Below are 25,252 nucleotides of genomic sequence, written 5' to 3'. Positions count from 1 at the left end.
TCTGAATCCATGACATGGATACAAAGCAGGAGTGGTTTCACTACAAAATAATGCACTGTTTACATTGACATATTTTATAAGGATAAATCCATATTCTGCAAATAAGCATAAAATAAGTTCAGGCCTCACAACTGCAGAAATTACAAAGGCACACATAAATAAAATGTTGGTATACCTGAATAAATGTCTCCTGCTACTAGGCAGGTAGTGGCACTGTCTGTCGGAAGCACACGGAGGAAGAATGGAGATGGAAGGACTTTCAGCCACCAGCAATAACAGCAGACATTAGGGTACAGGGTCTGGGAAAGAAATGTTATGTAACCAAAAATATCGTTACTGTATCACAAGCTGATACACATCTTCAGAATATTTTGCATTTAATGTCTGTGCTTATATTTGTCTCACTATTGATATTATCATGTCCAGTCACACATGTATACACCTACAGATTATGACAAAAACAACTGATTAATTTCGCAAAGGTGTGTGCCTGAATGTCACGAAGTCTTGTGACATGTTACAGGCTGATATGGTAATATTCCACAGAAAGACATTTTCCATGCAAAATTCATACAATGTATTGAATGTAAGTGCTTTAAAATTTATCAGCTGTGTATCAGAGCATATGCACAGTCACGTACTGCAAGGCTGGACTCTTGACTGGAACACTGCGTGTATCCCAATATAAGGCCAATAAAGGTTAAACCCCAGGCAGCCCTGAAGTACTGGGTTTCAAATCCCATATTCTTGTACGATAAACGTTAACAGTATTACAAGATGAGTAGTATGTACTTTTCTCCAATTACGTCACCAAACTTAGGTCCAAATACAACAAACCCTTGTTATACCATGACTATGATCTTTTATCATGTTCAGTGCGCAAACTGTAAGATGTTCTTCCCATTGTCTTCTACAGAATAGAATAAAATCAATCAGTAGTGAAATTCGTAATTGTCAACATTTCTTAATTATGAAGAATGTGATCTTTTGTACATAAATACAATCTATGCAAAAGGATGAGGGTTCTGCAAATTGAGTCACAGTGGTGCTGAAATGAAGTCCTGTAGCTGCCAAGTGTTGGGCATTTTAATCTTGACATCAGTGACTAACCTTTCACGTCTTTGAAGGAATAATGCACCCATATCATTCTATAGGACCTGCATGTCAATACAGGACAATTATATTTCTGCACATTTAATACATAATACTGTGACAATTCTAACTGACTTGCTACCAGTTAAAGATAATTAACACTGCCATTAGTAGAAGGCAGCCCAGTATCTTTCCTCATTCTGAGGTATCGTGCGTGTTAACGACTGAATGAAACGTCTCAAAGTGACCTGTGTCCACCCCACATAATGTTTCAGTTTGCAGAACTTTACCTTTCTTTGGTAAGATAAGAAAGCAAGTAGATGTTTCTCCTGAGGCTTGATTCTGAAAGAGCCTGCAGGCATTCCAGACAGGAGAAATGTTTGGCCTGTGGGAGGACATCCCCCATCATCCACAGAAAAAATATAATGACATGTGCAATGGAATTTCAACCCCTACATCTCAGCCACTATGCCAACGCAACCTGTAACAAAGAGAAGGTTAAGACAGCATGTCACCAAATTTCAACTAAAACACTTCTAGGAATAAAGATTTAACAGATACCATGTACAACAACAACTCAATGATAATAGTTGCTTGATGCGGAACTGGAAGGTCTATTACCAAGTAGGCTTTGAGGTTCTCATGGCAGACAATACAAAGATGGCTGTCTCCATCGTTAGGGCAAGGACTTTTGAAATGCTGGCAAACCTCTACCAGGCACTGCAACCCAGAAGAGAGCCATTTTTGGCGTTCATTACTGTTAAAACAGAAGCCAGCAAACATCCACTTTTGCTTAAGTCTCTAATACAAATTTGATTTTTATGCATCTCTTGTTTTAAGTGAGGAATATAAATTGATATACTCCTTAATAAACAATTTTCTACATTCTAAAATCACGTAATTGCACCTTCTTCAGTACTATGAACTCAAGCATAAAGAAAAATAATTTTAATTTTAAGGGTGGCATCCATGTGTGACAGAAGTGGTACGTAAATAGACGCAGTAAAATTACCACCAACACATCCTGTATGGCTATCTTCAGGTGCGTACTCAATGAAACACACTCAAACTAAATCCAAATATTAAAAATAAAAGTACCAGACATTTTATTACTGCCCCTAGTTTTCACATTTTTATCTTTTGTGCACTAGTTAAAAATGTTAGCAATATAGAAGACATTTTACGATCTCGGATCCATGTCGTAGGTTAAAAACAGTGCTTTATAAAACCCGCGAAACAACTTACCTGTAGCTCATAGCAGAGTGTCAGATGTGCTGGGGGGATTTCCGACAAGCATGGGGAAGCTACCGTCCGTCCAGTTCGTCAGATTGTGCTCTGGCATCTGCGACGCCTGAAAGTGGTCTTTCAGCAACATCTGGGAGAAGTTGCAGTGCATCTGGAAAGCTTCATTTTCTCGAACCGGGTCCCCACACATCCGGTACAGGTCTGCGCAGTTACAACGTTTGTTACGCGCCCTTTGCCGGAGCAGAAGGGACATACATCTGTTACGATACCACATGAGCTCAAATGATACGATACCTGGTTTGTATTCCTCATTACCCCGTAAGAAATTACCACAACCACTGAACCACAAACATTATAATATGGGGATAGGGGAATGGAGTAGCAATCACTGCGCAGGCTTTTACCTCTCCTCGGATGCCATTTGATGTCAAATGTTGGCTTTCTGGGGCTATGGCAGGTTCACCAAGGCCTCTTCCACTACATTGTCAGACAGATTCACTGCTCCTACCTGCCAAGACCAGTATATGGGACTGTGATTTTAAAGCCAGGAGAAACATAAATAAAGGATAATCAAGCATTAAAAAGGACTTGAAAGTGATAATGGCCTATGCAGACTTATAAAAACTAGAACAAACCGCACTCCCAACAGCCATTCCATCACTAAAGATTTGAACTCAGACCTCAAGTTTAGATACTATATTGTGATAGGAACTCGCGTCACCTTTCAGGATGGCAGAGGCCCACAGCTGGACGTGCACATCAGGAATCTTGCTTGCCAGTTGCATAGCAGGTGTCACCATGTTCATACTCTCTCGACTGTTGCCCAGCGATAAGAAGATATGGCCCAACAGCACTAGTGAGCACGATGTCAGACGATTCAGATCCTCTGCATTGGCCATCTTGAGCGTCTCTCGCAAGTACCGCCTGTGCAGTTCAACATCACACATCCATTCAAGTCTGCAACATATCCTAATTCCAACCCAAGAAGTTCATCAATTCAAATAAAAGCATCCTCCCTGCACTTACTTGGCCTCATTGTAGCGAGCCTGAAAGAATGACTGGAGCCCCTGCACGTAGAATGCTGCAGCCCTGAGGCTGTGTGAGTGAGAGGGCAGCGTATTGGGGTCAATTCTATCCAGAAGCGCTGCAAGTTCTTGCTCCCGCTTTGCACGCAGGTACACGATGGCCAGGTTTAAATTTGCAAATGTCCACAGCTCTCGCTCCTGTGATGTCTGCAACGTAACAACAGTCATTTTTAAATTCCCTTGTCAATTTTCTTCAAGTACGTAATTACTATAGATCACATCCCAATCAGGATTTCAGACCAAAAAGATCCTGTGTAAATTCTACAGCACAAACAGTGAAAGTAAATAAAGCTGTTCCACTTTACACCATGTAGGCACTTAGGAGGAGTGGAGGTATAGCTCCTACTCATTCTTGACATCAGCCACACTTTACTCCTGGAAAAGGACCCCGGTACCCATTGAATAGGAGGCTGGGTGGGCTTCAAAACTGGTTTGGACGCAAAGACCAGAGGAAAAATCCTCTGTCCCTGTTGGGGATCGAACCCCGGTCGTCTAGTCCATAGTCAGTCATTATACTATCTGAGCACAAACAGTAAGAAGGTTAATGTGTCACAAAGTGACCTGACCCTAAGGGCAGCGGTGAACTGAGCCTCAGCTGCTTCCATGCAGTTCATGCTCATGGCGTATAGGCCGAGCAGCGTGTGCAGCTGGGGTTGGTGCGTGACCAGGAGCCGTGGCTGCTGCTGGCACAGACCACAGGCCTGCGAGATCTCACTCAGCGCCAGCGATTTGTTCCCCATCACAAGCCGACACATGATGATGTGTTCCAGTAACATCAGCTGAAACACCGATAAAATCGGCCTGTTGTCCACAACTAGAACATAAGAGGGTTGGCGCTTACTACTCTCAGCATCCCACCAACGCATTCTCAGTAAATGAAATATAACAACTGCAGAGGTGCAATGACATTTTCATCTGAGTGTGTTCTGCTGGGTTATGATGCTGCAGGTAGTTACAAATGTCTCAGAGGAATTACGGCCTACACATCATAACAAGATCCTCTGAAACTCAGGGAACTATCTATAATACCAAAGGAATTAGTGACCAGAAAAACAAAACTGCACGATGCTGCATGCATATGAATCAAAAAATATTTCTTCTAAACGAAGAGTCAAATATACGCAGACAAACGTGACCTTGTTCATTAATACATTTTCAGAAAATAATGAGCTTTCTTTAAAATCTAATAAACAGTGATTAGGAACCAGGCACTGTTCAAGTTGACTTAAAAAACAAAAAACTGGTTATTTCCGCATGAAAGAAGGATGTGAAATATGTTACCAAAAATAAATCAGCAAATTAAATTAATAAAGTCACAACACACTTCATAATAATGAAATGCCTTAATGCATATTTTCTTGGGAAAATCTAATTGATTAATAACTATCTGTGTGGCATTAATGGGCAAGTTCTGAAATTCTGTGTAAGACCTGAGGTTCTCACAGCGGTGAGTATGAAGATTTCCGTCTTCTGGGTTGTTGCGCTGTGTAGTCTGGTCGATGTCAATTCCTCCGTCATCAGGGCGATGACGGAGGCAGTATGACCTCTGAAACGTTGGCTAACATCGACCAGACTACACAGCGCAACAACCCAGAAGACAGAAATCTTCATACTCATCGCCCTGATGATGGAGGCAGTATGACCTCTGAAACATTGGTTAACATCGACCAGACTACACAGCGCAACAACCCAGAAGACGGAAATCTTCTGAAATTCTGTCCTCTGATTCAGAACATTTTATATGCCTCCGACATATGATTAATTCTTTGTCCACGAAGGTCGGTAGATGGTACACTACGAACCCACACACTCTGAAAAGTTCCTAGTGTAAGTGAAGACACGTACTCTTTAGTTTCTCGATCTGCATCAGTGCCTTGTCAGTGTATTTCTGTGCCTTGTCCATGTAGCCAGCCTGCATGCTGTGCATCACCGTCACCAGGTACACCAACACGTACAGATGTTCCTTTGGCATCCAGATGAACATGTCCCCCACATTGGGGCCACTCACACCTGGAACAGTGGCGTTATGACACCACAAGCCAGTAATGTGTATGAGTACACAACTTTCTGTCTTTCACTGCCGTGGTCAGCAACGTGCAGGGGAATTTGTTTTCGAAAATCCCACGGATGGATCCACGAGCTGTTACGCAAGCCTGCAGCTTTAAGTAGCCGAATGACCAATCCTACAGTCCAGACCTAGTCTCAAGTGATTATTTCGTACTCAGACTGCTGAAGATATGTGCGCGAGGGTTGTCCAATGTGAAGTGGCCCTCTTATCAACCTGGATCAGCAAGTCGTCATATTTCTGATTGATTAAATGTACCCATAGATATGAATAGATTGAGTTAAAAACAACAGACAGTCAATGAGGGGTGGTCCTCCAGTTTGGGGATTGGAAATGGGGTTAAATACCCCCCACCATAAAAAGTAGCAGGTTACATGTCGCAAATGAGACAGATTTTTTTTTGGTATGTCTTTAGGAATGGGCAAGGGAAAAAAATCTTGGTCAGAAAAACCTCAAGGAAGACGTAAGTATAGACAGAATTTTACGACCAGCTCGTTGGCTATGAACGTTTCAACGAAGACCTTTTATAATTTTTCAAGTGATGATGGCTGGTACGAAAGATGGAGAATTGGAATGTGGTGAGATATGACTATACTGGAAACTTGAACGCCAGTTTCTGAATGGAAGTTCAGTTTATATTTGCCGAACAAGCCTTGCAATAAAAGATACTCACTCTCGTCTGTGGGCCAAGAGGGTTGCATGATGGTCTGGATGCTCTGCTGAAGCTGCTTCAGGCACGGCTTGACGCTCTTTACTTGCCCTGCCATCAGGTAGTGGCACACCTACCAACATGTTTCCCTCTTTTACACAAACAAGAGAAGAATATAACAGCATTCGGGGCGGGGTCCACAACGTTAGGTCCGATACACGATAGCTTTCTTTAATCCTTCAGCATCGTATGTCGACATACAATTAGCAAACTGGAAATATTCGCAGTAACATCATCAACAAATTTTCTTTACACATTTTTTTGATCAAATGATCGCTGCGGCAAACTGGCAATGAATTACTGAATGCTTTGTCTGGCACCATTTGCCACAAATAACTCAAAGCTTTTGTAAGAAAATAAAGCAATTATATATTATGAGGATTCAGTCCTTCAAAGGTATTAAAATCCCCTAAACATGATGACTGCAGAAAATTCTGACCGTGTTATTAATATAAACAAAGACTTAATCCCGCCAAGTAAGACGTGAGCGCATAATCAAGGCAAACAACACAGAATTTCATTCATTTAATGTCAAATGGCATAAAAATTGTAGTGGAATGTTAATTCATAATAAAGACAATATAAAGTTTTCCTACTCTAAATTCAATTTATACACACACACATATAATATTTTGCCAATAGCTGACAAATGATTAATAAAAAATAAATGCAGAGAGATGCGTTTACAAGAAATACCAAGTCTTGTCAAAACGGCCACCGTAGCGAGGCGCAAAATGTTTGCTTTATCGCAGAAAATTAATAACTCGGCCATGTACGATCCTAAGAAAAATCACAAGATGTGGGCTGAGTGACCTCACCTGTAGCACAAGGAAGAACACCTTTAGGTACTCCTTCTGGTACTGACTGCCCTGCCAACCATCCACCAGGTGGCCGGCCTGATTCAGCAGAGGGTGAACTTCCTGGAACTTCTTGTCTATCAACAGGAGCTGCAACATGACAGGTCTTTTAACCATAACACAGTCAAATTAAATCTGAATTTAGGCGACAATGGCGTATTACTATAATGACAAAATTATTGGGACATTATATATCATTCTAATTTTAATTAAGAATGACATTTCAGAGACTGGAATCTGTCTCTGTTCACAGGTAAAACATACTCTGTTGGGATCAGTCGACAGCTTGTTCCAGTCTCTGAAATACTGTTATTAACTAATATTAAAACAATGTGTAACGTCTGAGAACACCTCAACTGCCTGCGGTAGCAAGCACTGACTCACCATGCCTCTGCTAAGCAGGAAGAGAACCCTGGTGTAGGCCGCATTGGAAATATGAGCATAATCCACCCCAACCCCCAACAGGCTGCTCGCAAGCTCATAATCCCGCTCACTTGCGTGAATTTGCTGCAACACAAACTTTAATGCACACTCCATGCAGTGACTAAGAAAAGATCTCAGTCTGACTAGGCAGTCTCCATGCCAAGATTCAAACCCGAGGTCTTCCAAATAAATGCTGATGTACGTAAATTACAATTAAAAAAAAATCTCCTAAATCCTGGCCAATGTTTAAAGTAGATTTCTTCCCAAATAAATGTGTACATTGGTTCACTATATAAACCTGCTTCATTCTCTTTTTATCATGCAGCAATAAAACTTTCAGAACTTTACAATACAATGACTACACATGGCTATCATAATTGGTAGATCTAATACAATGCCTTCTAACCTATACAAATCTGTCATTGAATCAGGATTTTATTTATTGTTACAAACAGAAAACATGCCAAAACTTATTTAATACAAATCATAAAGTAATGCTAGGATACAATATTTCTATGAGCTGTCACATGAACTCACTGCTAGCTGGAAGATAAGTCTGCAATGCCAGTAAACACTGTGCTGTGATAGCTCGATGGCCTTCCTCAAGATAGGTTTTGACAAGCTAGATTGTGCCTGCTGCTCATACAGCTCTGCTAGGACACTAGCAGCTTCGAATTTCACGTCATCAAATGCATTTATCACTTGAGAAAGCAGCCACTGTTAAACATTTAGTACAGGAAAAATGTTAGCTCTAGTTGTCCGCAACAACAAAATGTGTATTCAAATACTGGAATATGATATGGAGATAATGGATAAAATACTGATTATACACCATTGCATTTACAGAATACAAATCACCTATAAAAGTGATAATGTATGTCAAATGTCATACCGCTTGTTCCAAATGAGTTCTCGCCAAATCGATGTTCTTAGTATGGGTCAGCAAAATATTTCCCAATTGCAGATGTGTCCTAGCTTCAACTCTGGGTGGAGGTTTGAAATTAAAAACTGCTTGTAAACACTGTATACACAACTTTATGTTTGGTGGACTAGACGTTCTGAAATTTTCCGCCAAACCTAACAAAGATAAATACCAGGCATCTTGAGAAGACGCCATTTTCACATTTCTATTACATATTGACTAGTTATTTCGTTGCACTTTTGTGAAGATGGCAGCACAATCAACAGACATGTGCTGTTATCTGTAATCATTCTTGTAACCACAATAACCATCGTGTGTGGTGTGTTACGGATAATCGAAATTGGCAGGCGTAATATTTTTCCTCGAGATTATCCAATCTTCTTTCTCTGTTTTCTGTCAGGATGCGCAGTCCTCAAGACGAGATTCGAACCTTGGCCCCGCCAAACACGAAAAGTGAACGCTAACCATTGTCTCGTGACGTTCATCTTTACAAAACAGCAAAAATAATATGCTCATCTCATGATACGTCTGAAACTCAAATTAATGGGTTCAACTTTTTACTTTCAACAAATCTACGATGCTGGAGGTTAATTTGAAACAGATGATTTGTAACGAAATAATCAGAAGTACTCGGTTCTTTGTCTGTAGCATCTGGTATAAATACAATTGTTACATACTTCTAATAAAACCTAACCACAGTCCAATTCTCAGTCACACAAGAAGACAGCACCCTGGGACTAACCGTGGTCCTGCTGTCTGTGTATGGCACGTCTTATTTTATCGATCTGAAATACGAGGCGTGTTTCTGTAGGCTATAAACATCTTCCTGATATCTACGGGAAACAATGCCCTGTCCCTTGTACAGAAATTTCATGCTTTGAAACTCAGATGATGCAACAATAGTTGTAATTCTCTACGCCATTTCCAGGTGGTCGGAATGACAAGTGAAGACTGCGCTTTCTTCACAACTATTTGGATGGAAGCTGGTTACGCGTTAGTTTAAGTTTCAGAGGAATACTGGGTTAAGTCCAGTGACTGCCGACTTAAGGCTCATCACCCATAGGTGCGTACCGCCGGCAGACTTACACCCCAGGTGATCACCGGGAGGACCTTGGCGTAGGAACCACTCAGGACGAATTACTGCCAGTTGTGACAGCTTTCACTTCGAAACAGATGTCCAGCAGCGACCGGAAACACGAAATTACGTCTGCTGTGACAGTCACCCAATGTGAACTGAGAATAATATTAAAAGTAATAAGAAACACTGAAGCATATGATAACCGACGAAGAGGCAACAAATGAACGTTGACCAACAACGGTAATCATTTGTAAACTGTAAATTATTATCATAGCCTGTACGTTAAAATGAAAACCAACAAAGTTTTTGTAACAATGAATCCACAAAATGGCACTGTTAGCGTCAATTATCATTCGTTCGTCTTAGCTTTGTCACTTTCTGTTTACAGTAGTCACATTATTTATTAAAATTAACTCGCTGATGACCAATCGCAGATCGTGATATAAAAGGATAACATTAAGATGCATAATGATATAGGAACGGAGGGGGTGGATTGGATTCTTCTGGCTCAGTATAGGGATCAATGGAGGGATCTTGTAAACAGGGTAATGGACCGTCGGGTTTCATAAAAGACTGTGAATTGACTAGCTGAGCAATAATTAGTTTCTCAAGGACTGTTCTATGGGGTCAGTAGACTCGTGATACACTGGACACATCTAAGACGTGTCTTCATTGCGTCATTCTGAAACAAAGTGGAACACGCTCAACCGCCTGTGACGTCTTCATTGTTCGTCAGTTACCCTGTCCCCTGTGAACCAAGGACTTTCACGTGCGAGCTGCCATCTAGTCGGGCGCTCAGTGCACAGCCGACCGTAGACAAGTGAACAGCAGCTCGCGGTGAGTAATCGTCCGCCCATTGTTGCGGTAAATGACACAAATAGGAATAACGTATGTTCAGTGAATTAACAATGTGTTAAAATTAACTCGAAGTGTTGCAGCGTATGGTTGAATATGAGAAACGTGATTCAAGCTTTTAAAAAATCGTGTGGGTATATAACAGGAGTTTAAAATAAGAGAAACATTATTTTGATAACGGTTTTATCTTGGATGACACCTTCATACATTTTGTCATAACACACCTGGTGCAGAATACCTACTCATTTCCCTCCGATCTGTGCTCATCCACAGTCGTTCCCATCAGATACGAAATTATAAAAATTCGTATTAGATCCTGTAAAAGTAGGGTCCTTCAACTTCAGCGTTTGCTGCTCGGTCTGGCCAGACTAGAATATTTTAAGACGCATCGCCCTGATGATGGAGGCAGTAACGACCTCTGAAACATCGGTAAACTTCTACCAGACTACACGGCGCTACAACCCAGAAGACAGCCATCTTGGTACTCAGCGTCCTGAGAATATCAAATTCCTACTTGGAATTTTTTTTAAAAAAAAATTAACAATTCTCTCGCGTTTTACCGAATTACTTTATCGTAGAGGGACAAAGTTTAAAATAACTGAAGATACAAAATTTCGCTCTTCTGTCCAGATCCCTGCTGTAACAATTATGAGGACGTAAACAGACTGCTTTGTCTTGTGGATGTAAGGCTTATGGAGCTGGAGGTGGGTTAAGGTGGCTGGGTGCAACATGTGGACGGGCTTGCAAGAAGAAATTTCCGTTCTCCGAACGTCTTCATGGTATGATTATTACACACAGGTTATTTTTACGACGCTGACTAACTCCAAGGTGCAGAGAGCTTCTTGAGATACGTCGAGTATTCCTCGTTTCACGTAACCTGAAGAATTAACATTACTCTCCATAACGGCCTGCCATTGGACCCTTTCTTGAGCCACCTTAATCCTATCAGAAACCTCTGCTGTGCATTGTAAAAGGCGAACTTGGTCTAATTATACAGGCGGCTAGAGGACCTCGGTAAATATTCAAACCGTGTCGACACGTCACCATGACAACCACAGTGGTTTATATCAATCGCACCCAGGTGACGCGCGACGCATTTCGGGGAAACAAAAGAATAGCGGACTGCAATAACTTTCACCTCTCAAGGACCTGCTTCATAAAGGGCATCGAGTTTGGAACTGCAAGGAAACCGGGAATTGGGGCCTGAAAAACAAAACAAAACCGAAGCTCGTAAAAATAACTGTCCTTGTCAAATGTCGAAAGCAACAGGAGATTTGCGCACGGAAAAGTCGTTCTCGGGCTGGGAAGTGATCGGACCCAGTCTTACATGGCTTCTCGCGAGGAAAGTAAATGGGGAAATTATCTTAATATGGACCCAGTGCAAAATGAATTGGCCAGGAGAAAGTTTAACAGGGGGATTCTGCGTTAACGTTAAGGAAACTTCAAATACCGTTGCTTCTGCGAAGTTGTTGAACGGATGACTTGTCAGTTACTGAAGAAAGTGTTTAAATACTGTTCCAGGTAACAAATGAGGCCTGCAGCCGTGTTTCTACTAGCGACAATGGCGCTGGCAGAGGGCAATGTCTCGGCAGAACCCTTCCAGCTGGCCAAGCTCGTCTTCACGTTGTCTCGACCCGGTGCCTTCAACAAGGTGAGGAGATGCTGTGTCCGTATGAAGACCCCTGTTCTTCGCTAATAATCGCCAACTTTTCAAAATTACAGACGCACTCTGTGTTCGGCGGGGAGTTCGATGCGCCACCGGACGTGACGTCATGTCCACTTAGCAAAGAGGGACTAGCCTGCCGGCAAGCCGAGGCGAGGCGAATCATCGACAATTGTCCAGGAGGTGAGAATATAAACCGGCCTCCAGAAAAATCACTTGTTTTTACCAGAATATAAAACGCCTTTATTTTAAAATAATTTCGATAACTGACGACATTTTCTTGTAGCGTAATGAACAGAACTTCACGTGTTCTCGGCAACAAACCTACCCCAGTGTCAACGCGTACGAAATTGTAATCCGACGTGTCGCAGACTGTCTTCGCCTCTAGCGTACGCCCTGATGATGGAGATAAAAAGTGTCTGCGAAACGTTGGATCTTGCATGTCACACGAATAACTTACAAACGAACCCTTGATGTGACGCCATCAAAATTGGACCAGGAAACAGTAATTAAAGTGTCTGGGCCTCGGTATGCGGAGGGACACGCCCCTCCATCGCGCCACCCGTCTGACCGGTCTCCTTGCCGGACAATGAGAAGTGCGCCAGGGGTGCCCAAATCTGATTTGGCGACTTACGACCGAGTCCACCGCATCGAGAAGTAGAATACGGCTTTGTCATTATGAACATTCGCGAACACGATATTAACAAAATTGCGTATACTGAAAAGTTGCCTGTCTTGTCTTTCCAACAACAAAATTTCTTTGTGAAACAGAATTTTAGTTAAAATAACACAGGATCAGGTTACTGACGATTGTGTCTTTTCGCCCTGATGATTTAATCGTGTCTAGCCTTGCAACTTCGCAAACTGAAGTCAATGTCGAGCCCTTGGGTGGAGTTTTACTTCGCGGGTGTACAAAATGCACCTGGAATGGCCAATGATTTCACAAATATCCTGCGTTGCTTTGGCAGATACGCCCTAAAACAGTGCACATATCAGAAGGCAGGAAAAAATTCGACGTGGCCGCGTCAACACACAGGACTTATCGTCAAAAGAGACTTTCCGAAACTACCTTTAATAAAACCTCACGTTTCAACAATGACCGAGACTTAAATAAAAGCTCGCGGAAGTTTGGCTTCACATTCAACAAAGTTTGAGAAATCTGTGACGTGGACGTCGTGGTCTCTTACAATTGAACAAAGTTTGAGAGACATGGAAGGAGGTGAGCTGGCCTTTCTGAAGGCCCACCTCCCTGAAGTGTTCCAACAGGTCCAGAAGCAGATCCTGGACGCCATCGCGGCGGAAAAGCAAAGACAGCGGGCAGCAGTGGCAGCAGCATTAAATACAGCAGCTACGACCGTGGTCGGAGGGCCTACTCGAGCCAACACTGGCAAGAGGAAAGCCAAAGAGTTGGACTTGTCCAATTCGAGCGGTTCGTTGGAACCCGCATCCAGGCGCCCGGCGCCCGGGCCACTGTCCGGAGCCCAGTCCCCTTCTCTGCCGGCACCGGCAAAAGTTCATCGGCCCGATGGACCGTCGGTAGCAGCAACATCATCCACCGCTTCCATGAGCAGGACAGTGCAGCCCTCAGCCAAGGGACCCGGCTCCCAGCCGGGACCCTCTTCCTCGATGGAGGTGACTGGGGACCTGTCCGGGCCGCTCACTGGTGTGTCATCTGACGCCGCTTCTTCTTCCAACGCTCAAGTGGACAAAACGGCTCCGGGGGAGCGCCGTAACAAAACCCCGGTGTACGTCTCTGGGGTGAAGGACGTACGCAGCTTCCTGCATAGGATTCGCGCGGAGTTGGCCTGCGGGATCGTGGCGCAGATGAAGGGAGACCTTCTGGCTCTTGTGCCTGAGACCGCCGACGGGTTCCGGGCCACCGTCAGGGTCCTGCGGTCCCTCGATGAGGGCGAGGGTGTGAGTTTTCACACATTCTCCCTCCCTGAGGATCGGTGCGTGCGCCTGCTGATTAAAAACCTGGGAGTGCGCATGCCTGAGGCCGAGGTACGCGAGGAGCTGGCCGCCATGCACATTGCTGTGCAGGGGGTCATGCAACTGCGATCGAGGCGCCGGGCCATGGACCAGGACGGTGACCGTCCCCTTACGCCACACTTTATAGTGTCGATAGCACGAGGCCCCGACGTGGCGAAAGTGCGTTCCCTTACTGAGATCTGCGGTCTGCGGGTCAAGGTAGAAACATATGTTGCACCAAAGGGGCCCATGCAGTGTAAACGGTGCCAACGCTTCGGGCACACGCAGCGGAACTGCGGTTATGCACCCAGGTGCGTGGCCTGCGGGGACGCTCACCCATCCGGGTCGTGTGCCACCCCCAAGCAACAACTTAAGTGCTGCAGCTGCGGAGGCAACCACACTGCGAACTATAGAGGTTGCAGTAAGTGGAAGGAAGCCAAGACGGCCGCTGCACAGCGTGCGAAAGGGGATCGCGGCCGAAAGGACGACGTCTCCACGTGCCTGCCAGCGCCCAAATCGGCGCTAGCTAAGCCTTCCCTCGAGCAGGAGAACTTGGGCCCTGGGTGGAACCACGTGGTCCGTGGTGGCCGCGTCGTCAAGGCTGCGGCTATGAAGAACCCCGCCCCAACGCCAACTGGAGCCATTGTACAGACTGAGCGGCAGACTATCCCCAAGGGCGGCCGTGCCAAGCCCGCTCGTCCTGTGGCGCCGGTGGCAAATCCCACAGCACCTGCTCTCAAGAAGACTGACCCCACCCCACCCAAGGGTCAATCACCGCTCCAGGACATCTCAGATATCCTGGAAACCCTCTCACCACGGGTCTGCATTGAGTTGACACGACGTCTCCTCGCCGCGATCCATTCACTCCCCCCCGGGGGGTCTCGTCCGCGAGCCCTCCTCAAAACCGTTCTCCTCTTCATGGCCGACAATGACTGCACGGCCTAGAGGACACGGTAGCAAGGCCTTGCGGCTGGCTTACTGGAACGCCGACGGTGTCCGCGACAGGAAGCTGGAGCTGGAGCAGTTCCTCGGTGACTACGGTGTCGATGTTTGCCTCCTGAACGAGACGCACCTCACGTCGGGTCGGGCCTTGAGGTTCGCGAACTACGTTTGCCACCGTACGGACCGCCCGACGCTAGGGGGTGGCACAGCGATCCTTGTCCGCAGGGGCATTGATCATTACCCTGTGCCGGTATCGGGTCTACAACAACTAGAAGCAACCGCCATTCACCTGGTACTGGCAACCAGGAAAGTCAAGCTAGTGGCGGCATACCTCGCACCCACCCGGCCATGGATAGAGTCGGACCTGACCGAGTGCTTGAGCGGGGGTTTCCCGGTCCTCTTGGCTGGTGACCTCAACGCGAAACACACGGACTGGAATTCTAGCCTTATCTCTACTAGGGGCTCGCTCCTGCGTGATTACGCCAACAGAAATTCCTGCTTCATCTACGGGCCGGATTCTCCAACCACGGCTCCCTACACACACAACGCCACACCTGACGTCCTTGATATTGTCCTCATCAAGGACTTCGTCCTACCGGTGCACCTGACTGTCTGCCCCGCACTCAGCTCAGATCACCTGCCCGTCCTCGTCGACACCACGTGCCGATCGTCCTTTCAAAACCTGCCTGATCGCCCGGACTTCGCGAGAATGGACTGGGCTGCATTCCAGGCTTGCCTCGAAAGCAGACTACCGGGGAACCCCGTGGTAAACGACGAGGAAGAAATTGACAAGTGCGTCGAGGAGCTGACCAGTGCTATCCTGGAAGCCACAGCAGCGTCCGCTCCCAAGCTTCGACCCCGCATTGACAGGCGACCGCTTCTACCCGCTAGTATTCGAGATGAAATACGCCTGAAGAACCGGCTGAGGAGGCGATGGCAGGTCACAAGAGACCCCGCTCTTAAGACCCAGGTCAATCGACTCCAGAGGTCGGTGACCTATCGTCTCAACGAGTGGCGGAACGAACAGTGGAGCGACACGCTCGAATCCTTGGACTGCGAGGACCAGTCGCTTTGGAAAATGACCAAGCGTGTGATGCGAGTCCCCACTCCGTCGCCCCCCTTCTTAGTGATGGGAGGACTGGCTCTCTCGAACCCCGAGAAGGCAGAAGCCCTAGCCGACAGCCTTGAGGTCCAGTTCCAGCCGGTAGACTACCCGTCGGACCTGACTACAATTGACATGGTTAACGAGGCGATGCGAGCATACGAGTATGCCCCTGTAAATGAACCAAAATTAACCAGTCCATCGGAGGTCGCCCAGGCCATCAAGGGACTCAAGCTTGGCAAGGCTCCGGGCCCGAACGGTATACCGAACAGGGTCCTGAAACATCTCCCACGACGCGCGGTAACCTTTCTCACGAAAGTGTTCAACGCGGTCCTTCGCAGGGAACACTTCCCCTCGGCATGGAAACACGCTCGAGTGGTGTCCATACTGAAGCCGGGGAAGGACCCCACGCTACCTTCTTCCTATAGACCCATCAGTCTTCTCGACACGGTCGGCAAACTCTGCGAGAAAATCCTACTAACGAGGGTCCTACACGAGGTCAGTGAACGCGGGCTGCTGCGCGACGAGCAGTTTGGGTTTCGACCCAGACACAGCACATCGTTACAGCTGGCTCGCCTCGTCGAAAGGGTCAACAGAAACCTTGATGAGAAGCGGCTAACCGGCGCGGTTTTCCTGGACGTGGCCAAAGCCTTCGACACAGTCTGGGTCCAAGGCCTCCTATACAAACTGACCGTCCTCAACTTCCCGTCGTACTTGGTAAAAACCATCTCTTCCTACCTCGCTGACCGGACATTCCAGACATCCTTCCAGTCGGCCACGTCCACACGTCGTACCATGCGGGCTGGAGTTGTGCAGGGCGGAATTCTCTCCCCTGTGCTCTTCAGTCTGTATGTCAACGACATACCCACACCGTCCCGCCACGTCGAGTTAGCACAATACGCGGACGACACGGCTCTAGTAGTCACGTCCCGTAGCCCAACGCTTCTCGTCAGGTATCTGGAGACCTACCTCAGTAGACTTGAGCTCTGGCTCAGGGCCTGGAGGATTGCTATCAACGTCTCGAAGAGCACCGCGGTTCTCTTCATTTCCGCGAGAAGACACATCCAACAGCCCCGAGCAGTGCAGTTCCTCGGACAGCCGATCCAATGGGTCAAAACAGCACAGTATCTGGGGGTCACCCTTGACGCCGGGCTTACTTGGTCGGCGCACGTCAACCAAGTGGGAAAGAAGGCAGCGCAACGATTAGGTGTGCTAGGCCCGCTTATCAATAGGAGAAGTGGCCTGTCAATCAGGAACGGTGTACTACTCTATAAGCAGCTCATCCGTCCCATAATGGATTACGCATGCCCGATCTGGAGGTCAGCTGCCCACAGCCACGTCCAGAAGCTGCAAGTTCTGCAATCCAAGTGTCTTCGAATTGTTACTAACGCGCCCTGGTACGTTAGTAACAGGCAAATACATGAGGATCTGGGGGTCCCTTTCTTTGCCGACCACATCAGAGCACTAACTGAGAGGTTTGACTCGAGGTTAGCTGGTGTGGGGAACCCCTTAGTTCGGCAACTCGGAAGACACTCGTGCCGAATGAGGGCTGCCAGAGTTCACCCAAGGGCAACCGAGGGCGACTGATGTTCAGCAGGCCAGCCGAAGCCATCCCCAAAAGACGGCCAAGTCAGTACAACGAGTGGTTAGACTACTCGGCTACCCTGACTGAGGTTTTTCGTGCTTTCCTCAGTTGTAAGGCGAATGCCAGGGTATAACTTAATAGGGGCACGGCCCGCCACCCTTCCCCCCGATCATGGAGGCCATCAGCTGAAGTGATCTTCCCCCCATGCCGCAGAGGCCTTCAGCCGAAACGGCCCCTCCCTCTCTGGGTTCATACCCCAGAGACCCAACCAACCAAATTCCTTCGACAACTTGCCTGACAGGATAACCTCCCATCAGCAGCAACATATCCCAGTTTGAATGGTCGAGGCTCCCGCCACGACGAAACCCCGTTAGCGTTAGCAAAATTTCCGTTCTTATATTACGACCGTTTACCATTTCCAGCAATGCGTCTTGTGCGCAGGAATGGTTTCACCTAGGTAGGGACGATGCTTGCGCTTGCGCAGGCCTCTGCCCTCAGTTAGCTTCTTTGGTTGGTTTTTTTGGTTGCTTCACATTCAATCGGCCTTCGCGCTCAGGAGTGCTCACAATCTGAGACCTCGCTAGAGTCTGCAGGGGTGGACAAACATGAATACACTGACTTGGACTCACGTGTCCTTATATTTGCTGTTTTAGGGGACTGTGAAGGCTGCGACTCCTGTGATGAAAATCGGGCAAGGACATGGCCCCACTGCTGCCAATATAAGAGTCTGTGCTGCTCGGAACTGGCAAAAGCATGTCAGATATGCAAGGTGACGTCACTGCAGACGTTCTGCAAGAAATACTTCAAGAGGTGCTTCTGAGCTCGAAGTGAGTGACAATCATCTCTGGACATGTCAAGTGTAAACGCGTTATTTTGTAGGACAGCCACAGGGCAAACAATTTAAAATGCGAGCCGTGGTTCAAAAATTAAATCATAAGCAGACCGAGCCCTATGTAAATCGACTCTCCCGACCTTCCCCCCCCCCCATTACATTCTAGTCAAGGTCACGCCAGCTTCACGAGCAGAATGAGTCTTCATCAACGAACGTCACTTCACGTTAAAAGTGACTGGTGCTGTCGGTGAAGCACTTCAAATGCAACATCCTGACGAGGGAGTACCAAGTAAGTCACCGATCGGTCGCAAACAACACAGTAAAGACAGCATTCCTAACAAAAAACTGGAAATCAATGATTTTTCTTGTTATAATGATGTCACCCAAACCTACAAATACTTTTGTATCCGGCGATGTTTTTTAAATGCAACATCCTCTATTAATAAACAGACACATGAACAGCGCTGGAATTCTAACCGCAGATTCAAGAGAAGAAGAAATGACCCGTGATAAGAGAGAACCTCCCGTATTTGAGTTTGGGGTAAGAAAGTTGACAAACGGGGTGCCATCATGGTTTCAAACACAGACTTTTAATTTTAACTGTAATACGCACAATCTAGGATAAACATCTGGACCATTTTCCACACTCCGCAGAAACAAATCCCTAAAAAAGTATGTACCAAGTAAATCCTCTTTTAAGACACATTAAAGTTACATTCCATACAGATCTGTCCATTGATTCAGAAATAATCTGGGGGGGGGGGGGGGGAGACACACAAACGTAGAAAATACGAAAAGCAGACCTCGCAAATATCCACCGACAGACGGGAAAACAACTTCGTAAAACGGCAGCATCGATGTACGCGTCTCGAGTCCGCCGACTCAACTGTGAGATATGAGAAATCTTAAGATCAATGATCACGGCTTGCGCGTCTCCACTGACATGACAGACGGACTGGAAAAGCAGCAACAAAAATATTTTCTCCCACTTCTCTTTAATTTCAGGGAACTTGGTTAAGACAGAAAGTAAATTCTGCAGATTTAAAACTGCACCGTCAACAGAAACTCTGCCTCAAAACGTTAGTCCCCTGATTCATAACAATTCTTACCATCTGACAATCCTGAGATGGACACCACACGCAAACATATGAAGAAATACTTGTGTCCGCGGAAAGTTTATTAAAAATAAAGGTTCCGAGCATATCACGCTGTGTCACGATCCCCACAGTGTTACACATCACGAGGACTTCACTATTCGACGAAACGTAAACACCATATTTATAATCGTGGGAACACGTGATGTGTCTTCATGCACAGATGTGACGTACGACAGTGTGCACGTAAAGCGACTCGCAAGAAAATTAACCCGTTTGAATTAAATCTGGTATCGGAGAACTTTAAAAAATTGTCACACCACGCCAATTTTAAATTACATCGAACAGTTTTAATGACAATTTTATTTAACAACGCAAATACTTCTAGAGTTTATCTCACGTAACTGTGAATAAAGTTCCGCAGGCAGATTTATTTCTGTTACTGGGATAAACACGAAAAATGAGTTACATGAATGGATTTTGGGTTACTCTGATAAACATCCGCTACAGAATTAGCTAATTGTAAACAATCATTATGATCAAAAGTGACTTCACATGCATTCAGCTAAATTTTCCACGTGCGCACACAGCATTTATTCACACAGTGTTATATTCGTACACAAAACACTTTGTACAGGACCAAAATGGAAACATTTCTTAAGAAAGCCTCGTCTTGACTTTGGAAGATCATTTACGTTAATCATAACCAAAAATCAAATCAGAATGTGAATACCCGTCCGCATTTCACGCTCTCCTGTGTTCAAATTTTACAAATACCACACAGTCTTAAGAAATAAAGCGTACATTCAAACATTCTCCTTCTTTCAGGAGACTTCCGTGGATTATACGGGTTTATCGTAAGTTATTTCGCTGTTACACTGCTGCCAAATGCAAATGAGTAAAAAATGAAGGTTGATAAAAATGTGCGTAATCACTTCTGGACAATTTCAGGCATTACACTAAAAGCCCCACAGCTGCTCAAAAATCTAAACAGCTGGGGGCAAGAAATGTTACCAACATGAAGACGCTCCCGTTACGACTGGTTATGTACACAACGCACTTGCAACGACGCCTTTAAATATCAATGAATACAGATTAATTTAACTAAGTGTTAACAACATTAAAACATATAAAATTAAACCAAACAACCATAAGGTATTAGGCTCAGAAACAGCTTTTTCAGAATGTCTGCTCAGACACAAATGCGACAAGTTCCTCAATTCTGAAGATCGAAGCACGAACGGAATACCTGAGTTACAAAGTCCAATTTGTGTCAGTGTGCGCAAATTTATAAGTTGCTGTCAGGGCCGAGATTTGTGCAAAGTCATGTCAAACAAAGTTGCATCTTCTTCTTCATCCCCCGCTCCCAGTGGGGTCATCTCGACGTCCTCTCGGTTCGTCAATATCCCATACTTCCTCACAGAAGTCTTCTTGCGATTCAGTCTGAAAGTTCAAACAGTAAAATGGTGATGAAACATGGCATTTCTAAATGTTGAACGATTTCATACAACAGTAGGCAACTAAAGTGTGCATCAAGAAGTACTCCACCTTCATTTACTAAAGATTTTATGCTTAATTGCAACCCAGGACCTCCTAAATAGGAAGCAAGTGAGTCAATGACTTGGCTGTTAAGTCAAGTGTGTTGTAAATCACGTGGAACACAAATGCAAGGTAAGATAAACTCACCTAACACAATCTTGCAACCAAATCTGAATTTTCATTAATACAGGCAAAATTACATCTAAATGGGTGTAAAATTTGTGTCAGTGTCATCAGTATATCTGAAAGCTTGTTGTATTGTGCAACTATGGCAAAAGGATGGGAAGGTGGCGGGGGCACATGGTGACGATGCCTTAAAGATAGTATTTGTAACTCACCTTACAGTTCTTACAACGATGTACATAACTACAATGGCGCATAAACCAACGAATACATAAAATGCCCTCACAAAGGCACCAGTACTGATCATTTTATGGGAAGGTTGCACAGTCTCTTGAGATGAATTAAGTTGCCTTGACACTCCACCAATTCCGGTATTCGTCGCGTCTCCATCTTTAAGAGGCGAAACTGTATTTTCATTTGGCACACTTTGTGCTGCTGAAGTTCTAACCTGATTGTCCTGTTGTGCAACTGGTTCGTTATCCTTAACACCTATCTTCTCCTTTTTGGTGACATCACCACTGCTAAAGACACACTGTATCGCAAGGCATAATGTGAGTACGAGTAGCACATTTGTGTAACCACGAAGCAGACGCATTTTTATCAGTTTTAAACATCGAGGCTTATAAATTCATTACAGCGCACATCCAAATCATAATCAGACAGTAGGGAACGAGACCTATAATTCGGAAAACAATTTATCCAGACACACAGCAACTTACGGCCATATACAGAATCCAACTGTCACGTTCATAACCAAACCACAGACACAGATAATATCAAAGGCCTCCACAGATTACATATAAAACCAACATAAGATATGAATTTGCTCCTCTATCGTCTACTTTGGCAATACAGCGCCAAGCATTACGTGACGTCCGCTCAGGAAATACAACAGTGTAAACATCAGCCCAGTCGATAAGGACGTAAACTACTTTTCAACCATCAAAAACCCTTCACCTATATATATATATATATATATGTATTATTTTATGATAAACACCGAATAATCAGTAATGTAATTGATTTAATTTATTTTAGATGCAGATTATATACTATGTTTAACTTTAATTATACACCAACAACTTTGGGGGTAGAAAGTTGAAGAGAAATTATATCTGGGGGTACGCGAACAAAAAAGGTTGAATACCACTGGTCTAAATAACGCGATTGTTGACAAACATTCGCTTGCAGACGAAATTCCTAACCACTTGCAGTGCGAAGTACACGCGTAACTGATAATGCCATTTCTCGGGACATTACACTCAACTTGTCTGCACAAACCTTCGCAAAATCAGTAACTTCTATACAATACATATGCAGGTAGCCCTCGATTTGCGCCGATTTTGAAACCAGCAAGTCTAAAAGTGAGAAAAAAATATATTTTACTATTATTTATAACATTTTACAATGTATCTCGTACCGATTCTTATACTAAATCGTAATTCTTACATCGCTGATTTTGAATAAAAATTATAAACACAGTCATCTCTGCAATTATGATTGTATCGTTAACGCGATGAATCGGTAAAAGCTGTTTGTGAAATGCAAACTTTTGCATGACAGCAGAGATGACTGTACACATTGGCACCTCCCATAATTACGACATAGTCCTGAGTGCCTAATGACGAACAACCTCTTAAACAATTCTTCAATACACTTTTTATCTTAGCACTAGGCCTCACATTGTTTTTACAGAGCGACGTAGATATCACTGTAGAACATCAGTTTTTTTTTCTTTCTCAAAGCATTTACCTTTGGGCAAGTGAATGCTTTCCTTTATTGCGTGTCATTTAGTGCACTAAATTTGTTTCTCTTTGCAACTAGCAACGGTTGGGTAGCCTGTTTCCTTCTTACCTCACTTCCTTTAGCGTCATAACGCCAGTTAATTTCGTTTACTTGCTTTACTTGAAAACGCGTGTCTTGTGTTATTTCATTCTGTAGAACAGATATTATTTCACGCAAAGACGATATTTCTTCGAACAACATCGCTATTAAAGTGCTGTGTGGTTAAGTTCTCATTTACCAAGTCATCGTGTGATGAGCAAAAAAACAAAAACAAAACAGAACAATTCATTATTAGGTGTCTTTTCCTCACATACGTCGCTACATTTATTAAAATGATACCATTTATCGCAATGGTCACAAAATATTCCATTTCCAACTACTTTTTTACGCGTGCCACACGTATTATCTATTAAAATGTTACAGCATAATGCATACATGCACCCACTTTCTGCCATGTTTACTAATTCGGTTATTTCAACGCCCGGAACCAAACCTCATCTTCCAGGTGGAAATGCTGTCCTGGGTGCATAAATGAAATATCCAAGGAATTCAGTGAAGCTCATGTTGACTGCATTGCGATATTGGTCATTCTTCTTATATGGGTACGTACAAGGTCGCTCTGTCTGACTGAATGTGACCTTATATTATTGTTCGTACTGTTAATACCACATTTCACCGCATTTTCCCAACAACAGACAGAGTACAAGTGGAAATGTCATTTTGCCTTTGTTCCAGCTTATTGTAAAACACAACAGAGAGCACTCCAACAGAAATCGCCAACCCTTGCAAGGGGAGCATGAAGAAATAAAGTTTTCTTTGAAAGGGGTAAGTGTGGAGAGCCCTTGGTGGCTATAATGTATTCTCTGTCTAACTTTTTCGTGTAATACCAAATTTAGTCAAAAGCAGTCCACACACACAACTCAACCAGATGTAAAACTGTTCTATATTTTTCAACATTGATATAAACAATGAATTTAATTATGATTTTTACACAAGTAACTTTATAGTGACAGAATTATGAATGTTGTTTTTCTCTGGCGCTAGGTAAGAACTGCGGCAAGAAGACTCGCATCCATACATATAGGACGTAGAAGGGCAAATCAAGGAATTGAAGAAAGACAAGGAATGGAAATGAAGCCAATAAAGGAAGACAAAGGGGAAATCAAGGAAGTTAAGAAAGACAAGGGGAAATGAAGGCAATGAAGAAAGACAAAAAAAAGGGAAATGAAGGCACTGGAGGAAGAGAAAGAAAGGCAAATGAAGGCAATGAGGAAGAAGAACAGGAAGGCAACCAAAAAATAAACAAAAAAAAGACGAAGAAATGAAATTTGTCAGATACTAGAGAAAAAATGGGAGTTCGGTGGGACCGCACATCAATTATTTATAGATTTCAAAAAAGCGTGTGACTCTGTGAATAGAGAAGTGTTATATAACATTCTTATTGAATTTGGTTTACCAAATAAGCTAGTGAGTCTAATAGAAATGTGCTTAAATGAAACCCGTAGCAAAATTTGAGAAGGTAAATATTTATCTGAGTCATTCTTCGCCACGAACTGACTGAAACAAGAAGATGCTTTGTCTCCCTTGCTCTTTAACTTTGCGTTAGAATATGCTCTCAGGAAAGTCCAAGATAGGCAGGAGGGTTTGCAATTGAATGGGACACATCAACTATTGGCGTAAGCTGATGATGTTAATTTATTGGGGGACGATATGAATACAATAAAGAGGAACGTAGAAGTTTTACTAGAGGCTAGTGGACAGGTGGGGCTAGAAGGAAATTCAGAAAAAACTAAGTACATGTTAGTATCTCGTCATCAGAAGACAGGCGGGCAAAATTATCTTAGGGTAGCTAATAAATCCTTTGAAAGGGTTACAAAGTTCAAATATCTGGGAACAACAATAATAAATGAAAATGATACTTGTGAGGAAGTTAGGAGGAGATTAAATTCTGGAAATGCTTGCTACTTCTCAGTTAAAAATATTTTGTCTGAGTTCTAAGAACCTGAAAATTAAAATATACAGAACAATAATTTTGCCTGTTGTTTTGTATGGGTGTGAAACATGGTCTCCCACTCGGAGGGAGGAGCACAGATTGCAGGTGTTTGAGAATCGGGTGTTGAGGAGGATATTTGGGCCTAAGAGGGAAGACGATGGGGCGTGGAGAAAACTGCATAATGATGAGCTTAAAAATCTGTACTCCTCCCCCAGTATTGTCAGGGTGATTAAGTCGAGAAGAATGAGATGGACGGGGCATGTAGTACGCATGGATGGGACAAGACGTATGT

General features: G+C 44.3%; 3 protein-coding genes and 1 long non-coding RNA gene across 10 annotated transcripts; 2 read left to right on the top strand and 2 right to left on the bottom strand.

Annotated features, from left to right (window-relative positions):
• Positions 1–58: 58 nt before the first annotated feature.
• On the bottom strand, positions 59–8,671 carry Mau2 (Mau2 sister chromatid cohesion factor). 4 transcript variants are annotated; one of them, XR_015533692.1, is made up of 11 exons: positions 8,369–8,671; positions 8,014–8,193; positions 7,438–7,560; positions 7,015–7,143; positions 6,161–6,269; positions 5,268–5,462; positions 3,989–4,236; positions 3,364–3,569; positions 3,059–3,261; positions 2,338–2,567; positions 59–1,573 (listed from the first exon to the last, which is right to left on the bottom strand). XR_015533692.1 is itself a non-coding variant. In XM_087343128.1 (11 exons), the coding sequence occupies exons 1-10, from the start codon at positions 8,591–8,593 to the stop codon at positions 2,345–2,347; spliced, it is 1,812 nt and encodes a 603-aa protein (XP_087199254.1). In that variant the 5' UTR covers positions 8,594–8,663; the 3' UTR covers positions 59–1,573; positions 2,338–2,344. The 4 variants fall into 4 exon arrangements, 3 of the variants coding, with proteins under 3 accessions (XP_087199254.1, XP_087199255.1, XP_087199256.1); XM_087343128.1 differs by having other exon boundaries at positions 2,338–2,538; positions 8,369–8,663; XM_087343129.1 differs by having other exon boundaries at positions 2,338–2,538; positions 5,268–5,432; positions 8,369–8,660.
• A 1,408-nt stretch (positions 8,672–10,079) lies between these two features.
• LOC110835115 (uncharacterized) lies at positions 10,080–18,540 on the top strand. 4 transcript variants are annotated; one of them, XM_022075022.2, is made up of 5 exons: positions 10,282–10,313; positions 10,962–11,110; positions 11,853–11,982; positions 12,054–12,177; positions 18,248–18,540. In XM_022075022.2, exons 3-5 carry the CDS (start codon positions 11,860–11,862, stop codon positions 18,412–18,414), a joined length of 414 nt encoding a protein of 137 aa, XP_021930714.1. In that variant the 5' UTR covers positions 10,282–10,313; positions 10,962–11,110; positions 11,853–11,859; the 3' UTR covers positions 18,415–18,540. The 4 variants fall into 4 exon arrangements, with proteins under 4 accessions (XP_021930713.1, XP_021930714.1, XP_021930712.1 ...); XM_022075021.2 differs by lacking the exon at positions 10,962–11,110 and having other exon boundaries at positions 10,080–10,313; XM_022075020.2 differs by having other exon boundaries at positions 11,853–12,177.
• A 1,546-nt stretch (positions 18,541–20,086) lies between these two features.
• Positions 20,087–22,018, bottom strand: LOC110835117 (membrane protein FAM174A). Its single transcript, XM_022075025.2, has 2 exons — positions 21,398–22,018; positions 20,087–20,963 (listed from the first exon to the last, which is right to left on the bottom strand). The coding sequence occupies exons 1-2, from the start codon at positions 21,775–21,777 to the stop codon at positions 20,822–20,824; spliced, it is 522 nt and encodes a 173-aa protein (XP_021930717.1). The 5' UTR covers positions 21,778–22,018; the 3' UTR covers positions 20,087–20,821.
• A 953-nt stretch (positions 22,019–22,971) lies between these two features.
• On the top strand, positions 22,972–24,495 carry LOC110835083 (uncharacterized). The gene is made up of 3 exons (XR_002544785.2): positions 22,972–23,569; positions 23,703–23,792; positions 24,012–24,495. It is a non-coding gene; the product is annotated as an uncharacterized LOC110835083 (long non-coding RNA).
• Positions 24,496–25,252: the final 757 nt, after the last annotated feature.

The sequence above is a fragment of the Zootermopsis nevadensis genome, unplaced genomic scaffold, assembly GCF_977971745.1.
Source record: "Zootermopsis nevadensis isolate Lab colony 2312 unplaced genomic scaffold, Znev_1.0 Znev_ptg000004l, whole genome shotgun sequence".
Classification (NCBI taxonomy): Eukaryota; Metazoa; Arthropoda; class Insecta; order Blattodea; family Termopsidae; genus Zootermopsis; species Zootermopsis nevadensis.
The sequence above is the reverse complement of the archived record's forward strand: the minus strand, read 5'-3'. Positions and strand labels throughout refer to the sequence as shown.